The following is a 24,121-nucleotide window of genomic DNA, read 5'->3' as shown; positions in this document are numbered from 1 at the left end:
CCCCGGGCACCGCGTAGCACCTGAGAGCCACCCGGACGCGGGGCCCTGGGGAGCGGCTGAGGTCGAAGACCCGAGGGAAGGAGGAGCCCGCGGACGGCTGCAGCCCCAGGTAATCTCCATGGAGGACGGGGCCGGTCTTCTCCTCGCCCAGAAACCCGAGCCGGGCGCCTTGGAATGCGGACTCCAGAGGCGGCACCTCGACCAGACAAGTTTCTCGCGGCTTGGAATGAGGGAGTCGTGAAACCGACCCTCGTTTTATTTAACCAGCTTTTTTTCTCCTGTTTTAAATAAGTTTATTTAGACAATGGAAAGAAAAAAACAAACATCCTCTTGAGTGACTGTGGGTTAGTAAATATAATCCTCAAAGTTTTTCATGGTGTGGTTATTTGATTGCGCATATTTATTAACCTGTTAACTCTTCCGCTAGTCAGAAAATTGACATGTAAAATATTCTTTGAGGAACGTTTCAAGTTTGCTGTTGTATTCGGGCATCCTGTTATTTATCAGCTTAGTTAGCATCTGTCTTCCCCCAAGTGGTACCAAAGCCGGTCCCTTGGCGACGGATCTTGCATGTGACACTCTTGCCCTCTAGTGCCTCACCAGCTTGGTAGCAGTTTGATGGCTAATATTAATAAGATGTTACATAACATGAGAGTACTGGGCCAGGACTGGTGTTGCTGCCACTTGTAAAGTCAAAAAGCCTGAGCCGATGGTAGCGAGTGGTACTGTTTCCGTTTCTTTTCCATCTATTGCAACTTTCTCAAGCATTTTCAGCTCTGAACTTTAATTCCAGGTAAGTGTATTTATTTATTTATACTGTGCATTAATGCCTCACTCATAAATGTAGGGGCTTTTAAGAGATAACAACTTTGTTTTCAAATAATCTAAAAATTTCAAGATTGAACAAGTGCCTCATTTTATTCTTGAAGAAGAAATATAGAGCATTTTGATTAAATTAAGTGAAACAAAGGACCATCTCATTCAGGGATGATTGTAAAGCTTCCCTTCCGTAAAATTACAGTACTAAAGAAATGACCTCTTGTAATTGTTTAAGATATTCACCAGCTTATAATGATTCTGAAGTAGATTTGTTTAACAGATCACATGTCTGTTGCCTTGACAGAATTTTATAAGGAACATCAGAGACTTAAAACTAAGCTACCTGCCTATCTACACAGTAATGATCCTCAAAAGGCTTTCTATTTGATGCAGTTTATAGACATTATTTAAAACTATACAATTAATAAAATTAAATGGAAATAGAAAGAATCACTCTAGGTATCAAATATACAGAAATTTTAAATATAAAGAAAATAGATATATCTTCTATTTAATATATCCATTTTGTGGGGGCAAGTGAAAGCAGAGTGACATCTTTAAAGGGTTTACTCAGATCCTTTTTCAAATAGTTTTTCTAATAGCTGGATGCTGTTTAAACATCAGAGTTATTTAATGTTGAAAATGTATTAGTATCTATATTCTTTATAAATGTATTTAAATATAGCAACATATGTAATCTGGAAGAGTTTAGAAGAAAACACTTCTAGACAATGCAAACAGCTACATTCTTAATACATTTGTATTAAATTAAAATACAAATCAAATATTGAGATGGGTGCAACTGATATGGGACACACTCTTTTTTTTTTTCCTTTTTCCCTTAGAAAATATCATATTATCAACTACTGAGCAATGCTGTTCACCACCAGAGAGCAGAATGATATGGCAGAGAAACTCTAGAATATCCGATATTCAGCTGAAAGGAATTTTTTTTTTCCTTTTTCTTCATCCATAGCCTTCTATCAATATTATATTTGAGATGGAGATTTCAAATATAAGTTTGAAAGAGGCTCCTTTTAAAAATAGTACTGAACATAAAAAGAGGCTTGCCTAAGAGAAGCTCTTTTTTAAAAAATTTCTCTGGTTAACACAGTATCTTCCATTTCTAATTTTGTTATTGTTTTTCTTTATCATCTTGATGGTAAAACAGATTTGTTTCTTTGTGTAAATAATGTTAATTATAAGCTTGTCACATGAGTTAATTTTCTTCATAGTCTTTAAAATGAAGGATCCTCACATTACTAAAATGTTTTAGATAAAATAAAACTTATCTCTTTCTGGAGATATTTATTATAGTTTAGTTTGGTGGAGTTATATATGCCTTCTCTTTTAATTAATTTTCTTGAGAAAAGCATTATTTCTGATCATTGCAGCAAATATTAGAGTAATTTTTGGTGTAACTGAAAAGTTTGTTAAAAAATATACAGTAGAAGAGATAAGCAGGCATTGGAGGTTCTTTTTCTAAGCCATATGTTCTGCTAAAGAAGTTATTATAAGCTAAAATGTAACTATTTGTCTACCTGTCATTTCAAAATTTTAAAACTGTAAAGAAATTAGTGTCTTTTTCTTTTAATCTTGGGACTCTGATTATATGACTTCCTTGAAACCTGGTTGAGTTTCAGCTGCTTTTTGGTGATTAGAGTCAATTTCTAAACTTAAACGTGCATTTATTAAGATGCAAAATAATTTTTTGAAACTACATATAAATACTTTGCGATTTATATACACTATAAAACCAGGGAAATTAAATTAAGGTTAAAAACACTATTCTCAACTAAATGAATGCCTTGAATTTCTAATTGCTTCACAGTTCAGACAGTAAGGGAAAACAGTGGAAGTTTACTTTCCCTGTGCTATGTCTATTATAAATGAGCATTCATACTGAAATGCATGAACTCTGAACACCTGTCCAGATTAGGGAATGCTGCCAGGCCACAAAAGTAACGACCTATATTATAAAGATAATTAGTCTGAACAATGCTCAGAACTATTTTATGACTGAAGTTTCTCTTAGAATAGTAAAGGGTGATTTTAATATTTCTTTGTTTGTCTGTTTGTTTATAGTAAAAAACTATACTCTTAGATACCTGGATATCACAATGAGTGATTTATTCTTTCATGTTACTCTGAACATTTTCATTGATTTCATGTAAGTTCTAGAACAAGAAAAAAAGTAGTCAGGACCTACTACAATTAATTAATGTCTGTAATAAATTATTTCCCAAAATCTTCTACAAATTACTGAGGGCTATAATTCTGGATTATCTGTTGCCAAATAAGAGCTTAAAAATAAATTATTGCAGTCCTATCCTAAAACTTTTAAGCATCTCAATGGTGAGTATCCATTGTACATACATTTCATTGCTGAATGTTTTTGTTTCATTCAAGTATTTGAAAATAACACGAAAGTAGACCTAAATTCTAGGCCTGGCTCTGCCAAGAGAGGAGTGGCCTTGAACAGCTCCCTTGCTGGCTCTGGGGCTTGATTTCTTCACCTGAAAAACGAGGATTCCAGAGACCCTTTTTATCCTGTTTGTTCAGCATTTTAGAAATCACTCTGGAGGACAGAATGAAGACAGATAAGAAAACATCAGTAAATAATACAAAGTTTAACTTGATGATAAGTACTACTGTCTAGATTTTTGGTAGTAGGGATGTTACAGTTTATGCTCGTAGAATGGTTACCTTGTACCAGGCCCTGTTCTACTTTACATATTAATTTTTAGCTCATATAACCTTCACAAAGATTATTTAAGGTAAATATTATTCCTACTTCACAAATGAGGAAATTGAGGCACTGAGAGGTTACCTACCTGCCTAAGATCACATCCTTGGAAAGTGGTGAAGCTGGTATTCAGTTTGGGTCTGGCTCCAGCACACATTCCTTTAACCATTATACTACATTGTCTCTCTGTAGGTTTCAAATATTTGTTCTTGATATGCCTCTTGATGTAATAGAGGCAATCCATATACCACTCCAACAATCTCCACCACTTCCCTTACATATGAAATATTCATTCATTCACCCAGGAGGTATTTACTAAGCATCTACTTTTGTGCCAGGCATAAAGCAGTCCAAAGGACAATTAAACGTGATGCCTTCCCTAGTTAAGTATATATGGTCTAGTTCAGGTGATTTCTTTGTCCTCTTTTGCTACCCCTGTTAGGTTGAGTCTCACTTGTTCCAAAAAGTGCCCAAGGTAACAGAAGAATAATTTACCTGACTCTTTTATTGATGTGTCCACAGAATAGAAAGTAATAGAACCTTCAACCTCCTCAAGACTCCCTAGATCGTATTTTTCATTATTTGTCTCTACTCTGTTTGCATCATCTTCTCTCTGCAGATTGGCTGTCTTTCCTTCTCTGGTTCATGTAACCTGCCCTAAAACATAGCCAACACTGATCTGTAACTTTACATCTTATGGTCCAGGCAACCAATGAGAGGCCAGGTTAACACTCTCTTGTTCCCATGAGTCTAATGAAGGACAAATAAAAGGTTTGGATTAGATCCTAAAAGCTGCATTGTCAGCACTCATATATGTCATATGTGAGCATGTGTGACAGAATATGTCGGCATGTTTTGATACATGCATTCCGGTCCAATCTTAGAGGGTAAAGGCAGACATTTTCCCCCTTCAGTCGTATAGGGCAGAATAAACAGCAAACAGCAGTGGGGTGGTTTTCTTCTCTTGCATCACTGGATGGCATAACACTGAGGGAGGTGAATAAAATATAGTCTTCCCTTCATAATTTCTAATACAAAGACGGAGGGAGAATGACAATAGAAAGTCATTTTCCATTTAATGTACCAAACAAAGCTAATGCTCTCAAGTGCAGCTTTTCTCCCATCCATCTTTTAAAAATTACAGTTCTAGAGACAGAGTGTATTCTTGGTCATACTCCATGTAAATCAGCTTCTTACTTGCCTACCACAGCAGGGTTTAATTAACATGACACAATTTCACACATTCTTTCCCGAAGAAAAGCTTGCTCTTGTCAATTTTCAATATTATTACTAAATTACTTTTAGCAAATCCATGTATTTGAGGCCTCCCACTGCATTTTTCGACATTATAAAATATAGTTTTATAATTCATTCCTTTTTCAGAAAAGGGAATATTGTTCAAGATCTTTTAAATATCTTTCATTTATGTTAGAACCTGAAGCTCTTTAGTTATTAATACTCATTTTCCAGATGGTAATCTTTTTTCACTTTTCTTGTACTGCCAACTTTAACATGATTCTATTTCATTTAGAAATTGATTTTTACTTTGGGATGATGGTGGGTGTTAGTGGAAGAGAAAAGATAGGTTACATTGACAAGCAGGCACTTCCCCTTGCAGATATTGCAATACTTTGCAAAATGTATGTTTGTATATATTGAGTTCTTTCACTATGTTATGGAATTGTCTGTGATTCCAAAAATTAATTGCTTCCTCTGCCTTTTGTTAATGGCAAATAATTAATGGCTAATATTTGCTTGGTGGAGTCTTTTTAAAAACAGATGCATTGCACAGCAACTGTATTCACGCTGAATTCTGAAAAATCTTAGAATGGAAAAAATAAGTAGTTGAGTAAATTTCGGTGAAAAGCACATCCTGGATATGCCTGATTTATGGCTCTGATCAAGGTGGTCACTGCTATTCTCAATGTTTATATTATCGCCTTGACTGTTTGAGGCCGGTGTGACTGATGAAGGTAGCCGTTGATGCAAGATGGTTTGACTTAAATATTGCCCTAGTTTGTGAGTGCCAGCTGCTATTTGTAAAATTTAGTAGAGGCCTTTTTCACTCATTCAACAAATATTCAATAGGCTGTTCTCACTTCAAGCACTCTATTAGACATTAAAAATATAGAAGTGAACAGGACGAGTACTTACAGATGCTTCCAAGCTACGGAGAAAAATTGCGTAACTAATTATAACAGAAAATCATGTAACTAATTATAACTTTGGAACACACGACAGAGGTAAAGTAGAGAGTGATGTGAGAATGTGTGACAGGGAGGCCTGATGGATCAGGAGGATCAGGGAAGACTTTTGTGAGGCAGGGATATTTATACTTAGAACCATAGGATCTGGAAGATGAAACCAGATGGGGAAGTGGAGAAAAAACTTTCAGACAAAGGTAACAGCATGTAGAAAGACCCTGAGACAGAAAAGAGATTATCTCTTTGGGGAACTGAAAGAGGACCCACTTGCCTGGAACTTAGAAGGGAGAGCATCATGTAACCAGGCCTGAGAGATAAAAGTGGGAAGCATGCCACACAGGGTCTTGTGGGACATGCACAAGAATATGAATTTTAACCAGCAAGTGAAATAAGCGGCCATTGATAGGATCTCAGCTGGAAAGAAGCAACAGAGATCCACTTTGATGCTGCATTGAGAAAATGGTAGAAGGAGCCAAGAACATCTGTGGTGAGATTAGTTGCTGCAAGTAAAAGAAGGTGTTAAGGATGCACGTAGGTGATTGTGGGACCATGAGGATGGTTTTAGCGGAAAGATCATACATTCAGTTTTAGATAGGTTAAGTTTGCTTGTGACATGATTCTAGTGGAGCCAAATAGTGGCTGGAATATAATAAGAAAGGGCACAGTCGATGTGAGTTGTTGTTGCTATTATATCAAGTTGATAGTTCAATATAAAATCCTAGAGCTTAGAGGAAGGAGGTCTGAGTTACGAATGAACATTCGGAATTTACTAGAGTGTAGATGGTAATGAAAACCAAGAAGTATATGAGCTCATCTGAGGAAAGGGGGAGGGGTGAAAAGAAGCCCAAGGACATGGTGCTAGTTACGCCTCTGATTGAGCCTTTCTTTGTTCTAAGATCCATCTGACTTTAGACCTCTGCACTAAGGGTGGGCTTATATGCTTCCCACAACTCTGCTTAAGCTAAAATGCTCATAGCTGTCCCTTTATGAATGCTTAGTGTATGAAATGTGATTGGTCATCTTCAGGATATTTCCCTCATTTCCTGTGATATTTCTACTATCATGATCATAGCAGATAAATTTTGTTTGTTCATTGTATGTGCCAAACACTATTATAAGAGTTTGATTTTTGTTGTTGCTGTTTTTGAGACAGGATTTTACTCTGTCGCCCAGGCTGGCGTGCAGTGGTATGATAATGGCTCACTGTAGCCTCCACCTCCCAAGCTCAAGCGATCCAACCACTTCAGCCTCCCAAGTAGCTGGGACCACCTGCCACCATATCCAACATATATATGTCCAAAAATATATATATATAAAAAATATATATATATTTATATATAATATTATATTTTTTGTAGAGATGAGGTTTTGCTGTGTTGCCCAGGCTGGTCTCCACCCCTGAGCTCAAGTGACCTGCCCACCTCAGCCTCCCCTTGTGCTGGGATTATAGGGGTGAGCGACTGCACCCAGCCTCTAAGAGCTTTAACCCTCATTAAAATCCCCTTAGGAGATATCACAGTAGCCCATTTGCTTAGAAAGAAACTGCAGCATCTAAAGATAATAGCTTCCCAAGATGCATTTCCTACTTGTTCCTAGCATGGAAGGATTGCGTTGCAGTTATCTTCCCAGGTGTATGGTATCTTTGATGCAGGCTGTTGGAGTTCATATTTCAGTTCTACCTCTACTAGCTGTGACATCATGGGCAGGTTACTTCGCCTCTAAAGGGTCCAACACAATTTCAGTACCTATGTAAGTGTTTATTAATATTAGCTGCATTACTATTGTTATTCTGTATATTCCCATCTCATATTATTTCCTTCAGGGTGCCTTATAGGAAATCTTGATGATGTAGTGACATTTATAACTTATCCAACCTTGTAACTTTCTTGAACCTAACTATTTCAGAATGCCTGTCTAAGTGATTTGTTGATTTTTAAAATTTAGAATAGTTTCTTGATCACTCAGCATAGTCCTCATCATAGGTTGAATATGGAGCAGAATTCAATCACAACTGTCAGTTCTGTACTGCTGATCAAGACTATTGTATCCATGGGAACTCTCTCACATGCAGGCTAGTATGCTTGTTCTGTACTTATTCAGAGTACCCTACTGACTATGCAGAAGTCTTCAATTTTCTATGTATTTTTTGAAAGCATTTCAAGAACATATTCATCACTATACTGAAATGTTTACATGTTGATCCTGGCTTTTAAAAGTATTTTCATCTCATTTCTTTTTTAAAAATTTGAAGAGTTACTGGGGGAAAAAAATGAGCCCTATGCCCTTGGAAATTTCAGTCTAACAAAGAAGACAGACATTAGACAAATAATACTGTTAATATTTCATAAGAGTTATGATAAAGTCTCCAAAGGGAGCCTGGTCTAAAGGGGAAGAATAGAGTTGGTCAGCAGAGGCTTTCCTGAGGAATTGGGCTTTTGTAGCACATTCAGATGTGTCTGTAACCTGTCAATTCCAAAGATTTTCTTGACTTTTTTTATTTGTCTACATCCAACTATTTTATATAACATTGTGATTCTGTTATCTAATCATACTTAGTCCATCTATCTATGTGAATCTGAAGTGTGCATCATTGAGTCAAGCCAATTTCCCCTCTTAGTTTTATGTTTCTATTATACTGGCATCTTTATCTTCTAGTCCCTAAGCCTGCTACCACCCCCCAACCGTAATTTAACAGTAAGCATGTTCTTTTCTTCTTTCTTTCCAAATATTACTCATTTCCACTCTCTCTCAAAACCACCTTAGTCTGGACCTATACCACCTCACACATGGATTACAGCAGTAGCCTCTTAGCTGAGACTGTCTTGACTCTGCCTACTTCTTCACTCTGCACAGTGTGGCATGTTCTCTCTCTGTTCATATTACTGCTGTTCATCATTCTGGGTGTCACTACTACACTAATCATCTGTAAACACTATCTTTATCAAATCCGTCTGTTCAAATGCACCCAATGCTCTTTATTTTCAAGTTCATACCCTTGTACTTCACAATCACTCCCAAGGACTTTCATTAATCTGCAGCACTCTTTTAATCAAATATTTTTTCCATTTTCAACCCAAAACATAGTATCCTATATTTTAGTTAATTTCACTCTGAGCTAAGCGCATTGTAACCATTTCATTTCTTCAACCTTGCCAGGGAGTTTTGCCTGGCATGTTGTCCCCATCCTCATATCCAAACCCAGTGCATCATGACATGTCACTTTCAAGCACCATGTCTCTTAGAAACTGCCACTGACTTTACTAAGCTTCACTAATCTCTGTGTGTGTGTGTCTGTCTCTCTCTCTCTTCTGAAACCTGTAACAGATAGTCTATACTGCATAAATCACTGTTTATTATGTACAACATACTGTTGGCTGCTGTTTCACAAGTCTCATTTCCCTTAATAGAGTCCGTTCTCTAGGAGAAAGAATTATTCCTAATATCCTAATATACTTCTGTGGTGTCCACAGTACTTACTACAGCACTAATTCCAAAGTAGGTGATCACTAATTGTATAATGATAATTATTTTTGGTGGTTGAAGGTTTTATCTACCATAGATATTATGATATTAAATTTATCCCATGTTGGGATGCTGTGATTATATTAACTTAACATTGAATGTGATAGTTATCTGTAACTTCAACAGATAAGTTAAAGCATTAGAATAAAGTAAAAGTGTCAAATTAACCCACAGGAGTAAGATGCCATTGTATTCCATTAATTCCACAAAAAGTCATTGCTCCTGGCACAAGTGGTGCAATGATAGACAAAAGAAAGGTATTATCTCAACCCTCTTGGAGCTTCCAGGCATACAGAGAGGCTGACTTTAAATAAAATTTTAATTATGGCAACAAGTACAAAGGAGATGTTCTTTTCACAAAGACCATGTATACCCACTGGTCTTATCAAGTTTGGAAAGTCAGAGAAGGCACCACAGGGCAATTGTGGCGAGGAGCTTAATTTTCCATATTCATCCATCTGCATGATGCCTCAAAAATGAAGGGCTCAGGTGAAGTCTGTACCTTTGCCTCTGCCTACCGCTATGGTGCCACCTTCCACAGGAGGAGTGACAGCAACGGTTCAGTCCATCCTGAAGTTTTCAGAGCTAGCAGAAACATGGAAGAGAATGGGAAGTTGCTGTCCTTGGATAAGTTTGTAGTATGAATAGAAAGCTCTAAGAATCTGCACCAGAGACTGAAGTTGGCATGGCAAAGTGAGATGTGCAATTGAAAAAGGTTTGCAGAAAACAGGAGAATTTTAATGTATGCATTTAAATATGTTAGACCAATTCCTCAGGGACATGCACTGGAATTTTCTTTAGCTTCAGAAGGAAACTTGAAGAGTATAATGGAAAAGAAATGTCCTTCAGCATTTTATAATGGTTAACAGAGAAGGTAACTTTGATAGATTCCTAATATCTGTCCTAAACAGTGAGAGCATACACTCCTCACCACTCTGCCTCATCATAGGTAAGAATTCTATAAGTTACATGCCTTTCACTTTTGACAAAGGGAACAAATTATAAAACGCTACTATCTAAAATGGAAAATGTAGCAATACATTTTATATCTAGTCAAAAACACTTCACAGGTAAAATTGAAACACAGAAATGGGAAGATATGAGATTTTGTATTCTGCTGTTATGCTCCAGAATATTATAGTCATAAGCATGTACATAACTTTAAAAGTGCAATTACTTATCAAAATGAAATAACATAATTACAATGAAAACTCTGTTGTCCAGGTAAATTTTTATTTGCTTAAATATCATCTGTACCTATATCAGAACATTGAAAAGAGACCTCACATGGCATGCCAAATTCCCGTCCCCCTTTCTTTGCAGTGTTTGTAAGATTTGTCCCTTCCCTACAATTCCCCCTCACCTATGATGATTAGCAGTTTACGACTACATTGTGAGAAATGAGACTGCACTGGCCTGCCAGATCAACTCTCTAAGATTGCTCTATGATATTCTCCATGTTATTAATTCTTGTCCCAGAAAAATCTGTTATGTTATGCCCCTAATCAAGAAAAGTTGTGTGTCTCTAACAGAATACCACAGACTGAGTAATTTATAAACATTAACAATTTATATGGCTCACAGTTCTGGAGATTTGGAAGTCTAAGAGCATGGTGCTGGCATCTGGTAAGGGTCTTCTTACTGTGTCATCTCATGGTAGAAGATCGAAGGGCAGACAGCATGCACAAAGGGGCAAGAGAGCAAGAGCCAGCCAAACTTGCTTTTATGACACCCTTGAGATAAGTAACCCGCTCCCAAGATAATGACATTTATCTATTCATTAGGGAGGACCTCTCATGACCTACTCACCTCTTCTGAGGCCTCACCTCCCAACACTGTTGCATTGGGAATTAAATTTCCAGCACACAAACTTTTCGGGACACATACAAACCATAAGACCTTCCTACAGACTTTCACAACCTCTATTCTCTCAAGTCTTATCATAATCTGGGTTACCCATACATAGTCAAATTTATTTTTTAAGTATTTCTCACTCTTTCCTCCCACTCGTTATTCATGATCCTCACCCAATTTTGTGCTCATTCCTGCCTCTGTAACATTCCCTCTATCTCAGATGTCTGTTCAAATTACTCCCATCCTTCAAGGCTCTACCCAAATCCTACTCCACAGTACAGCCTCCCTACCCCCTGGAGCATTCCACAGACTCCCCCACTTGCCATGGTCTCTTTCTTCTCTCATCCTGTTATAGTCATTGTCTGTAACCCACAACCCTCACATTATTATCATTCCTGTCACTATCTCTGCTTTATAATTTAGAACGTTTTAAATAAATTCAGTCTGCTGAACATTTATATTTTAAATAGCAGGAGAGCTACCCCATAAATATTCGAATGCATGACATATATACCCTAAATATTTTAAGGAATGAACTCCAATATATAATTTAAAAGATAACACATTTATCTTCTAAATATAATATCCTATAAATATCCTACAATTCTAGTCTAGAACATTATGTTATTCATAAAGATAAACATATTGTTCAAAATATTGTTCATTGTTTATGTCATAGAATTTTGCAACTAGAATGTTATTGGTGATCATTTATTCTAACTTCATCATTTTACTTGGTACAGGGGCCCAAATGACACAATGAATAAGAAGCAGATGTGCAGTAGACTCTCATCTTATGACAAACACTAAATACAGTATTTTTCACCTTTGCTTATTGTTGTACCAGCTAGCTTTTAGCCTGCCTTATGTACAGTCACAAGACCTATCTTATTTTTTTTTATACTCCATTATAATTTCTTGTAAAGTTCCAGGACCATAAAACTCTAATAAGCTTTTGCTCTAAGAAACACCCAGGAATTCCACAGGGGGAAGGCAAGATGGCCAACTAGATGCAGCAAAGAAGTGCTACTCCCACAGAGAAAAACCAAGGGTTTGAGTAAACCAACATAATTTGGACAGATCTCAAGAGAGAAAATGCTTAGATGGAGATGCAATGTAGATGCTGAGGCTGAGAACGGAGAAGGCAGGCACAGAGTACTGGAATGCGTGGGCTAGTCCCTGGCCCTGAACAACCCCTGGGGAATAGGTTCATGATGGGACTGAGGGACTGCCCACCCTCACCATGGGCCTATGGGATGCTGGCTTAGAGGGCCTCGCAACCTCATGGACATTTGATCTGACAAGGGGATCTGATTACAGAGTAGAGAAAGACAGAGCTTCATCCAGCATGAAACAGGGGACTTTGTACATGGTGCAGCTGTGGCAGAACATGGTAATAGGCGTCCATAACCCAGGTCTCCCCATTTCCCTCCAGAAACCTCTAGCCGCAGCTGACCACTAGGCCAGAAGAAAGTAGAGCTGACTTCCCTGTGGAATTGGGTCATGTTTGTTCTGCAGGCCTTCCAGCCTGCCAGCCCCTCTCAGGGCCACACCCTAGCAACCCTGCAGGAAAATATGCACAGTACAGCCTCTGTTGCCCAGCCCGGGTGCCTTGCTCCACCCAATTATATATTCCTGGTGGCTTGGGAGCACTTTGGATTCCTCAGAGCAGCCAGAATCCAATTCCAAGTGCCTGAGGGATGGAGCCCCAAGCCGATTAAAGTGCCCAAGGGCTGCAACAGCCAGCTCAGTAATGCCAAGCCAAGTTCTGTGGCTGGCACTCAAGTGGGAGAGGAGCTCACACTCTCAAAGCACTGAGAGGGGTGAGACGCCCATTCATGGGCTGGAGTGGGAGGGGCCATGCCTCCCTCCCCAGGACTGGCCGGGAAAGGTTGTCTCCCATCTACCTGCTGCAACTTCTGGCCAGGGAGTCCTGCAGCCCAGACCACCTAACAAAAGAAATGCAGACACAATGTCAGTGATCAGAGGGGCTCCCCCAAGTTCCAAGAGTGGACATGGTGAGGAAGTCACGTCTCTCCCTGCCCACTGCAGAGCACGGCTGCAAATATGAGAAATACAGAGGAGCCATGCAGCTAGGCAAGGGGCTATCTACTGCCTATTACTCTTCAGCATCATCTACTGGATCCCAGCCCAAACTACAATGCCAAAAATATTTTGCTACTATACACTCCTGTGAAACCAAGAGCAAGAATTCAGCCACAAATAAAGGCCCTGTAGAGAGGCTTGGGCATGTGAAAACATCCAGAAACAAATCCAACTGAAGTACTCAAATTACATCATTGTTAAAGAAACACTGGACTTCTTAGATGCAAAAGAATCATGGTAAGAACTCTGGCAATTTGAAAAGTCAGAGTGTCTCCTTATCTCCAAATGAATCCACCAGCTCCCCAGCAGTGGTTCTCAACCAGTCTGAAATGACTGAAATGACAGACATAGAATTTAGAATCTGGATGGCAAGAAGGGTTGAGATTCAGAAGAAAACTGAAACCCAATTCAAGGAATTTATTTATACTATCCAAGAGATGAAATATGAAATATCCATTTTAAGAAAGAATTAAACTGAATTTGTAGACTTGAAAAATTCAGTATAAGAATTTCATAATACAATTAGAAGTATAACAGCAGATTAGACCAAACTGAGAAAAGAACTTCAGAACTTGAAGACTGGATCTTTGGGCCAACTCAGTTAGACAAAACTAAAGAAAAATAGTTGTTAAAAATGAACAAAACCTCTGAGAAATATGAGTTATGTAAAGACACCAAATTTTTGATTCATTGGCATCCTTGAGAGAGAAGGAGACAGAATAAGCAAGTGGGAACATATATTTGAGTACATAGTCCGTGAATCTATTTCCCTAATCACACTAGAGAGGTTGAGTTGCAAATTCAAGAAATACAGAGAACCTAGGCTGCATACTACGTGATATGACCATCCTTAAGGCACACAGTCATCAGATTCACCAAGGTCAATGCAAAAGAAAAAATCTTAAAGGCAGCTAGAGAGAAGAATGGTCAAGTCATGTACAGAGGGAACCCCATTAGGCTAGCAGCAGACATTTCAGCAGAAACATTACAGCCAGACAAGATTGGGAGCCTATTTTTAGCATTTTAAAAAACAAAAATTCCAACCAAGAACTTCATATGGCACCAAACTAAGCTTCTTAGGAGAAAGAGATAGAAAATCCTTCTCAGACAAGCAGATGCTGAATGAATTCATTTCAACTAGACCAGCCTTACAAGAGGTTCTTAAGGGAGTGCTGAACATGGAATTGAAAAGCAACACCTGCTACCACAAAAACACACTTAAGCACATAGCCTGCAGGCACTATAATCCACCTAGACAATCAAGTCTTCATAACAACCAGCTAACAACATGATGACAGGACCAAAATCTCACAGATCAATACTAATCCTAATGTAAATGAGCTAAATGCCACACTTAAAAGACACAGAGTGGCAAGGTAGATAAAAGGACAAGACCCAACCATCTGCTGTCTTCATGAGACCAATTTCACATGCAATGGTACCCACAGGCGCAAAGTAAAAGGATGGAGAAAGATCTACTGTACAAATGGAAAATACACAAAGATCAGGAGTGACTATTCTTATATTAGATAAAACAAACTTCAAACCAATAACAATTTAAAAAGACAAAGAAGGGCAATACATAACGATAAAGAGTATAATCCAACAACAAGACTTAACTATCCTAAATATATATACACCAAACATTGGAGCACCTAGACTCATAAAACTAGTTCTTCTTCACTCACAGCAACTACACAATAATAATGAGAGACGTCAACACCGCACTCACAATATTAGACAGATATTCAAGGCAGAAAACTAATAAACTCTGGACTTAAACTTGTCACCTGACCAACTAGATCTAATAGATATCTACAGAACCACTCTACCCAACAACCACAAAATATACATCTTTCTCATCTGCACATAAAACATATTCTAAGATTGACCACATGTTTGTTCATGAAGCAAATCTCAATACATTTTAAAAAACTGAAATCATACCAAGAACATTCACCAACCTCAGTGCAATTAAAAAAATCAATTCAAGAAGATCTCTCAAAACTACACAATTATATGGAAATTAAACAACTTGCTCCTGAATAACTCCTTGGTGAACATCAAAATTAAGGCGGAAATCAAAAAATTCTTTGAAATTAATGAAGATAGGGACACAACTTACCAATATCTCTGGGATGCAGCTAAGTTAGTGTGAAGAAGAAAGATTATAGCATTAAATGCCTTCATCAAGAAGTTAGAAAGATCTCAAATTAACAATCTACCTTTGTACCTAAAGGAATTAAAATAAAGGAACAAACATACCCCCACAGCTGGCAGAAAAAAATAAATAACATTAAAGAAGAATTAAATGAAACTGAGATGCCAAAATCCATATAAAAGACCAATGAAACCAAGAGTTGGTTCTTAGAAAAAAATAAACAAGACTGATAGTCCATCAGCTAGAATAACAAAGAAAAATAAAGAGAATATCCAAAAAAGAACAATCAAAAATGACAAAGATAACATTACAACTAATCCCACAGAAATAGAAACATCCTTAAAGATATTATGAATATTTCTACTCACATGAATTTGAAAATCTAGAGGAAATGGATAAATTCCTGGAAACACAATCTCCCAAAACTGAATCATGAAGAGATTGAAACTCTGAAAAGACCAATATCAAGCTCTGAAATTGAATCAGTTAAAAAAAAAAAAAAAAAACCTACCCACCAAAAACAGCACTGGACCAGATTGATTCACAGCCGAATTGTACCAGACATACTAAAATGAACTGGTACCAATCCTACTGAAATTATTCCCAAAATAATTGAGGAGAAGGAGCTTCTTCCTCACTCATTCTGTGAAGCAAGCATCAGCCTGATACCAAAAGCTGGCAGAGACACAATGAAGAAAAAAAAACTCAGGCCAATATCTCTGATGAACATAGATTCAGAAATTCTCAACAGAATACTAGCAAACCAAATCCAGCAGCATATCAACATTTTAATAGGCCACAATCAGGTCAGCTTTATTTCTAGGATGCAAGGCTGTTTCAACGTATGCAAATCAATAAATGTCATTTACCACATAAACAGAATTAAAAGCAAAACCATATGATAATCTCAATAGATGCAGAAAAGCTTCCAATAAAATCCAACATACCTTCATGATAAAAACCCTTAACAGTCTAGGCATTAAAAGAACATATCTCAAAATAATAAGAGACATCTATAACAAACTCACAGTCAGTGTCATACTGAACAGGCAAAAGTTGGAACCACTACTCTTGAGAACTGGAATGAGATAAGGATGCCCACCCTTACCACTCTTATAGCACTGGAAGTCCTAGCCAGAGCAATGAGACAAGAGAAAGAAATAAAGCATCCAAATAGAAAAAGAAGTCAAACTATTTCTCTTTGCTGATTATATGATTTTATACCTAGAAAATGCTAAAAGATTCTGCCAAAAGGTCCTTAGAACTGATAAATGACTTCAGGAAAGTTTCAGGATACAAAACCAATATACAAAAATCAGTAGTGTCCCTATACATACATCAATAATGTCAAAGCTGAGAGTCCATTGAAGAATACAATCCCATGTACAATAACCACAAAGAAAATGAAATACCTAATAATACAGCTAGTCAAGGAGGTAAAAGATCTCTACAAGGAGAACTAAAAAATACTGATTAAATAAATAAAAGACAATACAAATAAATGAAAATACTTTTCATGCTCCTGGATTAGAAGAATCAGTGTTATTAAAATGGACATGATTATTAAAACAATTTACAGATTCAACGCTACTCCTATCATATTACAAATGTTATCTTTAAATAAATAGAAAAAAAAACTGTTCTAAAATTCACATGGAACCAAAAAAGAGCCCAAACAGCCAAAGCAATTCTAAGCAAAAAGAACAAAGCCAGAAGCATCACACTACCTGACTTCAAACTATACTACAAAGCTACAGTAACCCAAACAGTGTGTGGTACAAAAGCAGACACATAGACCAATGGAACACAATAGAAAACTCAGAAATAAAGCCACACACCTACAATCATCTGGTCTTTGGCAAGGCCAACAAAAGCAAGCAATAAGTAAAGCACTCCCTATTCAGTAAATGGTGCTGGGATAAATGACTAGCCACATGCAGAAGAATGAAACCGGACCCTTACCTTGTACCATATACAAAAATTAACTCAAGGTAATTTGCCTAGTCTGTAATCCTAAGCAAATTGAGTAAGCAAATTAATTCAAATGCAGGACATCAAACTCTAAAAATTTTAGAAGCAAATCTAAGAAATACTGTTCATTATATCAGCCTTGGCAAAGAATTTTTGGCTAAGTCCCCAAAAGCAATTGCAACGAAAACAAAAGTTGACTAGTGGGACCTAATTAAACTAAAGAGCTTCTGAACAGCAGAAGAAACTATCAGCAGAGTAAACAGACAACCAACAGAATGGTAGAAAATATTCACAAAGTATGCATCCAACAAAGGTGTAATATCCAGAGTCTACAAGAAACTTAAACAGATCAATAAGAAAGAAACAAACAACCCCCTTTAAAAACAGGCAAAGGACATGAGCAGATGTTTCTTCAAAGAAGCAATCAGGCAAGAGAAAGAAATAAGGCATCTAAATAGAAAAAGAAGTCAAATCATCTCTCTTCACTGATGATATGATTCTATACCTAGAAAATGCTAAATATCCTGCCAAAATAGTCTCTTTATTAAAAGAAGACATACAAGTAGCCAACAAACATGAAAAAATGCTCATCATCACTAATCATCAGAGAAATGCAAATCAACACCACAGTGAGATATCATCTACACCAGTCAGAATGGCAATTAGTAAGAAGTTAAAAGATAACAGATGCTGGTGAGGCTGCATAGAAAATGGAATGCTTATACACTGTTGGTGGGAATGTAAACAAATTCAGTCACTATGGAAAGAAGTTTGGAGATTTCTGAAAGAACTTAAAACAGAGCTATCACTTGACCACGGATTCCGTTACTGGGTATATGCCCAAAGGAAAATAAACCACTCTCCTAAAAAGATGCATACACTTGTAGGTTTATCACAGCACTATTCACAATAGTGAATAAGTGAATAAGGTAAAGAATCAAACTAGTTGCCAATTAAGAGTGAATTTGATAAAGAAAATGTGGTACAAATATACCATAGAATACTATGTGGCCATAAAAAAGAATGAAGTCATGTCTTTTGTAGTAACATGGATACAACTGGAGGACATAATCCTAAACAAATTAACTCAGGAACAGACAACTAAATACCACATGTTCTCACTTATAAGTGGGAGCTAAGTACTGAGCACACATGGACATATACACAAGAACAACAGACACGGTGGACTATTAGAGGGAGGAAGAAGGAAGGAGGACATACATGGTGGAAAAACTACCTATCGGGTACTGTGCTTACTGCCTGGGTGATGAGATCCATACCCTAAATGTCAGCATCCTGCAGTATCCCCAGGTAGTAAACCTGCATGTGTACCCTCTAAAATAATGGTTGAATTTTTTTAAAAGGAAAAGAATTCCTTAGGTGCCCAGGTAAATCCAAGCATGGCTGTACATTATTTTGGATTTGACTAGCCAGCAAATATGTGTTTGTTTCCCATTAGTTCAACTACCAGAGAAAAAATATTGTTCAGTTGACAGAGATACATAAACAGTTTGCTTAAGCTTCATGCACTCAAAATACTCTTAACAGTAAATATGTATCAGTGTGCCGTGATACCAGAGGAAGTGTAATCCTAATAAATGTAGATCACCCAAATAAAAAAAGAAGCGCCCATGTTTCTTTCGTATTATTTTTCAAAGTTACTAAATTTTCAAAGGTTACTAAGACTTGAAAGGGATTTCAAATTATTGCATAACAAAGTGTTTCATGAAGTCTCAGTTGTTTTCATTACATTTTTAAAAACATTTCTGGAGTAGTTTTTCACATAATTACAAAACTCCTTCTCAAAAAGTGGAAATAGAATGGTATAGAAAGTGAATCAATAGGTAAATATGCTCTTCTCCAAGAGTATATGATTCCCAATGGTCTCACACCAGATTTGCAGAAACCCTGAGAAGTATTTTATTCCTAATATTTATCTTACCACATGACAGTTTTGATTTTTGGAAAATGCAACTATGAAAATATGCAGTTCTAAAATAATTAATTGCATTGTGGGGCCATATATACATTTTGAAAGGGCTATTCTAATGACAGCAATTATCGTAAGGTTGTTTCTCTAATGAATGTAAAATGCATATACAATGATAAAATTGTGCCAATGACTTTGCAGAAAAGAAAAAAACATGTTTTAATTGTGGCATAAACATTCAGTATCTGTAATTAAAAACAAACAGCTTGAGTATGTATTACATAATGTATAGCCAGATGGCAAGAAATGGTAGTGTATGGCTTAGGTGACCGCTCTGTGGTCTTTGTTCTATACTATCTATAGAGTTTGATGCAAAGCACAGTGATATCATGAAATTTCCTGTTAGCCCAAAGTCTTTTTTGTACTAGGGATAGAGGGCTCAATGGACCCCTTTTCCTCTTTCTATCAGTCCCATGTCCTCATGCAGGTCTGGGAGAAGAAAAGGGAGGGCTTCGAATTTACTATACACCAGTTCATCTGCCAAATACTCTGCCACTTATGCTAGTCAACAAGATAAAAACTTGCTTATTATAATGCTGCAAACTGACTGTTTTATATTCTTTTCTATTTTTCAGGTTGTATTTTCTGTGAGTCCTGATCAAGCGATACAAATGAGCTGCAATGGTGACATAAACTCTTGACTGAGATTGGGAAAGTAGCTGGAACACCATCTTTTCTTTTAACTTTTTATGGTGCTTCTATTGGCATAGTTGGGGAAAGTACCTACAACATGAGTTTTATCATGAAGCTTCACAGACACTTTCAAAGAACAGTCATTCTGCTTGCCACTTTTTGTATGGTGAGCATTATCATTTCTGCTTACTACCTGTACAGTGGCTACAAACAGGAAAATGAACTCTCTGAGACGGCTTCAGAAGTTGACTGTGGTGACCTCCAGCACCTACCATATCGGCTCATGGAAGTGAAAGCAATGAAGCTTTTTGATGCTTCAAGGACAGATCCCACAGTCCTAGTATTTGTAGAGAGCCAGTACTCATCTCTTGGTCAAGACATCATTATGATTCTAGAATCGAGTAGATTCCAGTATCACATTGAAATTGCCCCTGGAAAGGGAGATCTCCCAGCACTTATAGACAAAATGAAAGGCAAATACATTCTCATTATTTATGAGAATATTTTAAAGTATATAAATATGGACTCCTGGAATCGAAGCCTTCTAGATAAATACTGTGTAGAATACGGTGTGGGTGTCATTGGATTCCACAAAACTAGTGAGAAGAGTGTACAGAGCTTTCAGTTAAAAGGTTTCCCTTTTTCCATATATGGAAATCTTGCAGTAAAAGATTGTTGTATTAATCCTCATTCTCCATTGCTTCGTGTGACCAAATCTTCCAAGCTTGAAAAAGGTTCTTTACCTGGAACTGACTGGACAGTTTTTCAGATCAATCATTCAGCCTACCAACCAGTAATATTTGCCAAAGTAAAGACCCCAGAAAACCTTTCTCCTTCCATCTCTAAAGGTGCTTTTTATGCCACTATAATACATGACCTGGGGCTTCATGATGGAATTCAAAGGGTTCTTTTTGGCAACAACTTGAACTTTTGGCTGCACAAGCTCATCTTCATAGATGCCATCTCCTTCTTATCAGGGAAGAGGCTGACATTGTCCTTGGACAGGTACATTCTTGTGGATATTGATGATATATTTGTGGGAAAAGAGGGAACAAGAATGAACACCAATGATGTAAAGGTAAGGCTCTATTTTCTCAAGTTTCAAAGTTCAGTTCATCTCCCCGCAGGGATACAACTATCCCAGTTTGTACTACAACTGGGTTACCCAGGACGTGGGATTTATTGGGAAAGTCTGGGCAATCTAGGATTATCACTCACCCTAAATCAACTAATAAGATTATATACTTCTATCTAAATCAAGAAAAATAAAGATTTTACTAAAAGATTGAGTGTGGTAGGATCCTGAAATGGTTTTCTACATGTATTTACAACTAGAGTAGAAATCATTTTGTTTAATTACTGTTCATAAACTATCTACCTCAAAAAAAACTATTACTAATCTCAGACTTAGCACATTTAAATGTGAATTTGTCTTGATGATCATATTTCCACAAATTTCAAGAATTACAGATCTCATAGTAGCAAGTTCAGATACTTTTGGAAGTCAAATATGCAATGCATTTTCTCTTATATTTTTCTGAAACTGAAAATCAGTACTACTAAATATGAAAATCAATGACTGTATAAGCATATTTATTCACATATACACATGAGGATTTAACTCGATTTCAGTGAACACTTCTGACACATATATGAAGCCAATCATGCTGCATTTAAATTGTATTACATTTCTTCTTGTGTAAAACTGTTGCCCTTAAACAGAAAGCAATTATTTGAAATAGTTTGTCATTATTATGAGTTGATTGTGTTACATAAACAGCTGATTGTTTACTATTAAAACATTTTAAAAATTAAAGTTACCTACATTTATCTTAGTTCCCATTCGAAATATCATAGGATTTTATGTCTGCTATGCTACATATTGATTTCTCATAAAAGGGAGACTTTTAATACATGGTTTTTATTCTACAGCTTTGACCTTTTGGTAGACTATCTAGAACCAAATCAGATAGCAAAAAATATATCTTGAAAACTTTGTTCTTTTCTCTAGTCACTAAGCATCTGGCAAATAATAGTAATGTTCATCACACTAGTTAAGTGAACTAAGAATACCAGGAGGACCATTAAATGTTACTGTAAGAGAGTGTGAAGACTGAAAAGAAAAAAAAACTTCCATATTCTTGGCATTATTTTAGTCTCTTCCTTTTAGCTAAATGGAAATTAGTTAATAAAGAAGCTGTATTTAAGTTTCCATTAAGTCTTTGTATTTACTTTTGAAAATATAGCTAAATTTAAACCAAGCTGGTAGTTTAAGCATTTATTACATGTTTGAAGATTAGAAATAATACATAATTCTTCCATTTTTTTCCATTTCAAATGATTTTGGTGAGAAATGTTTTCAATATGAATATATTTCTGATGTGAAATTGTTTGAAACTGTCAAATATATTGTTATGGAAACTTAAAATATGGTAAATAAATCCCTGAGTTTTTTAGGTAGCCCCACATTTCCCCTAATATTATACAAAATACAAAATGTCTTTGTGCTCCAGAAGTTAAGCCAGTTTTCAGGGGCATGAAAAAATAGAGGCTTATTGAACACATTAAAGAAAAGTTTGGCATGTGTACTTTATGACCTGCTCATATTTAGATAGAAATATATTTTCTAAACTACCTAAGGCTTTTAAAAAAATATATGTTTTGAATAATCTGGGTTCTTTAATTACTTCTAAATTGCATCTGTGATTGTGTCTCAAAACACTAATTTATTGCAGTCAGTTGCCCTGAGAGTATAAACAGTCATTCATGTATTCATTCTGTAACTAGTTATTAAGTGTGTACTACATGTGAAGCACTTTTTGGAACTTACAGATAAAATCTTGAACTGTAGTCCATTCCTTTAGAAGAGGGGCAGGGAAGAGTAGAGTCATAAGAAAGCACATTGTGCTGAGCATCTATCTGTTCAGTACTTAATATGGCTATATCCCATTCCAGGCACAGAGGCAGGCTTTAGGGATACAAAGATAAAGTGTCTCATGGGGGCGGTAAATAGGTAAATAGCTCACAACATGGTAAGCACAATAACAAACATATCTACACAGTTTTATATAAATTATGTTGTGGGAAACACTACAGTATGTGCTGTGTACCTGTAAGTATTAAGAATGTAGGACGGAGTTCGAAGGTAAGACTAGATTGATATGATGATTTGGAAAGCTGTAGCAGTAATTCAGACAAAGATAGCAATTTCTTGAAACCAGGAAATTGGAGTAAGAATGGAGAAGGAAGGACCAATAAGATCTATTTAGGAAGTAAAATTGAACAACTTAGTAATTGGCTAAATGGAGATGAAAGAGAATATAATCATGGCATTAGAATTTGTCATGAAAGAGAATATAAGGATGACATTAGGATTTTAGCATAGGTGGATAATTGATGATGATGTCAACAACAGTAAGTAAGAGGATCATAGAGAAGATCATTAAAGGTCATATTAAAATTTTCAGTTTTATTAAAGTGCATGTTTGATGCAGAGGCATTTCACAGGTAGTTACTTCACAGGAAAAGTCTGGGTAGGACATATAGACTTCAAATTCATCATCCTATAGGGAATCATTCACCGCATGAAGGTGTGTGAGATCAGCCAGGGAAATAATTTATAGAGTGATAAGAGAAGATGATCAAATGTAGAATATTGAGGAAAATCATCTTTTAGAAAACAAGTAGAGGGAAATATCCCTTGAATAAGAGTTTAAAAGAACAGTCAGAGACTAGGAAGCTGAGATACTATAGCTTCAGCAGGAGTGTGATCAGCAGTATAAAACCCAACAGCAGGGTCCACTGGGGTAAGGACTGGAGAGTCTCCCTTGGGAAAAGACAAAGATCACTGGTGACTCTTGTGTAATCTATGTGAATGGAATGATAGAGACCAAAGCCCATGTGCAGTGAGTTCAGGAGTTAACTAAGGGGTCAAGAAGGGGTCAAGATGTGAAGAAAGAGAGTATAGAGCACTCAGTGGAGAAATTTTGGTATGAAGCAAAAAAGAGAAATTATACAGTAGCTAGAGGGTGGACTGGGTCTAGGAAGACCAACTGTCCTGTTTTGTCTAGGACTGAAAGTATTTGGTGCTAAAACTTAAGAGTCCAAGAGTTAGA

The 24,121-nt window shown here is 36.7% G+C and overlaps 1 protein-coding gene across 1 annotated transcript in view; it reads left to right on the top strand.

Annotated features, from left to right (window-relative positions):
* The first annotated feature begins 545 nt into the window (after positions 1-545).
* The window catches only part of NDST3 (N-deacetylase/N-sulfotransferase (heparan glucosaminyl) 3), a 242,460-nt gene continuing 218,884 nt past the window's right edge, over positions 546-24,121 (top strand). The window contains exons 1-2 of the mRNA XM_011977608.1: positions 546-793; positions 19,949-21,084. Of these exons, the coding sequence (XP_011832998.1) occupies positions 20,104-21,084 (981 nt within the window). The 5' untranslated portion in view covers positions 546-793; positions 19,949-20,103. The remainder of the gene's footprint in view (positions 794-19,948; positions 21,085-24,121) is intronic.

Source organism: Mandrillus leucophaeus, unplaced genomic scaffold, assembly GCF_000951045.1.
Source record: "Mandrillus leucophaeus isolate KB7577 unplaced genomic scaffold, Mleu.le_1.0 Scaffold181, whole genome shotgun sequence".
Taxonomy (NCBI): Eukaryota; Metazoa; Chordata; class Mammalia; order Primates; family Cercopithecidae; genus Mandrillus; species Mandrillus leucophaeus.
The sequence above is the reverse complement of the archived record's forward strand: the minus strand, read 5'-3'. Positions and strand labels throughout refer to the sequence as shown.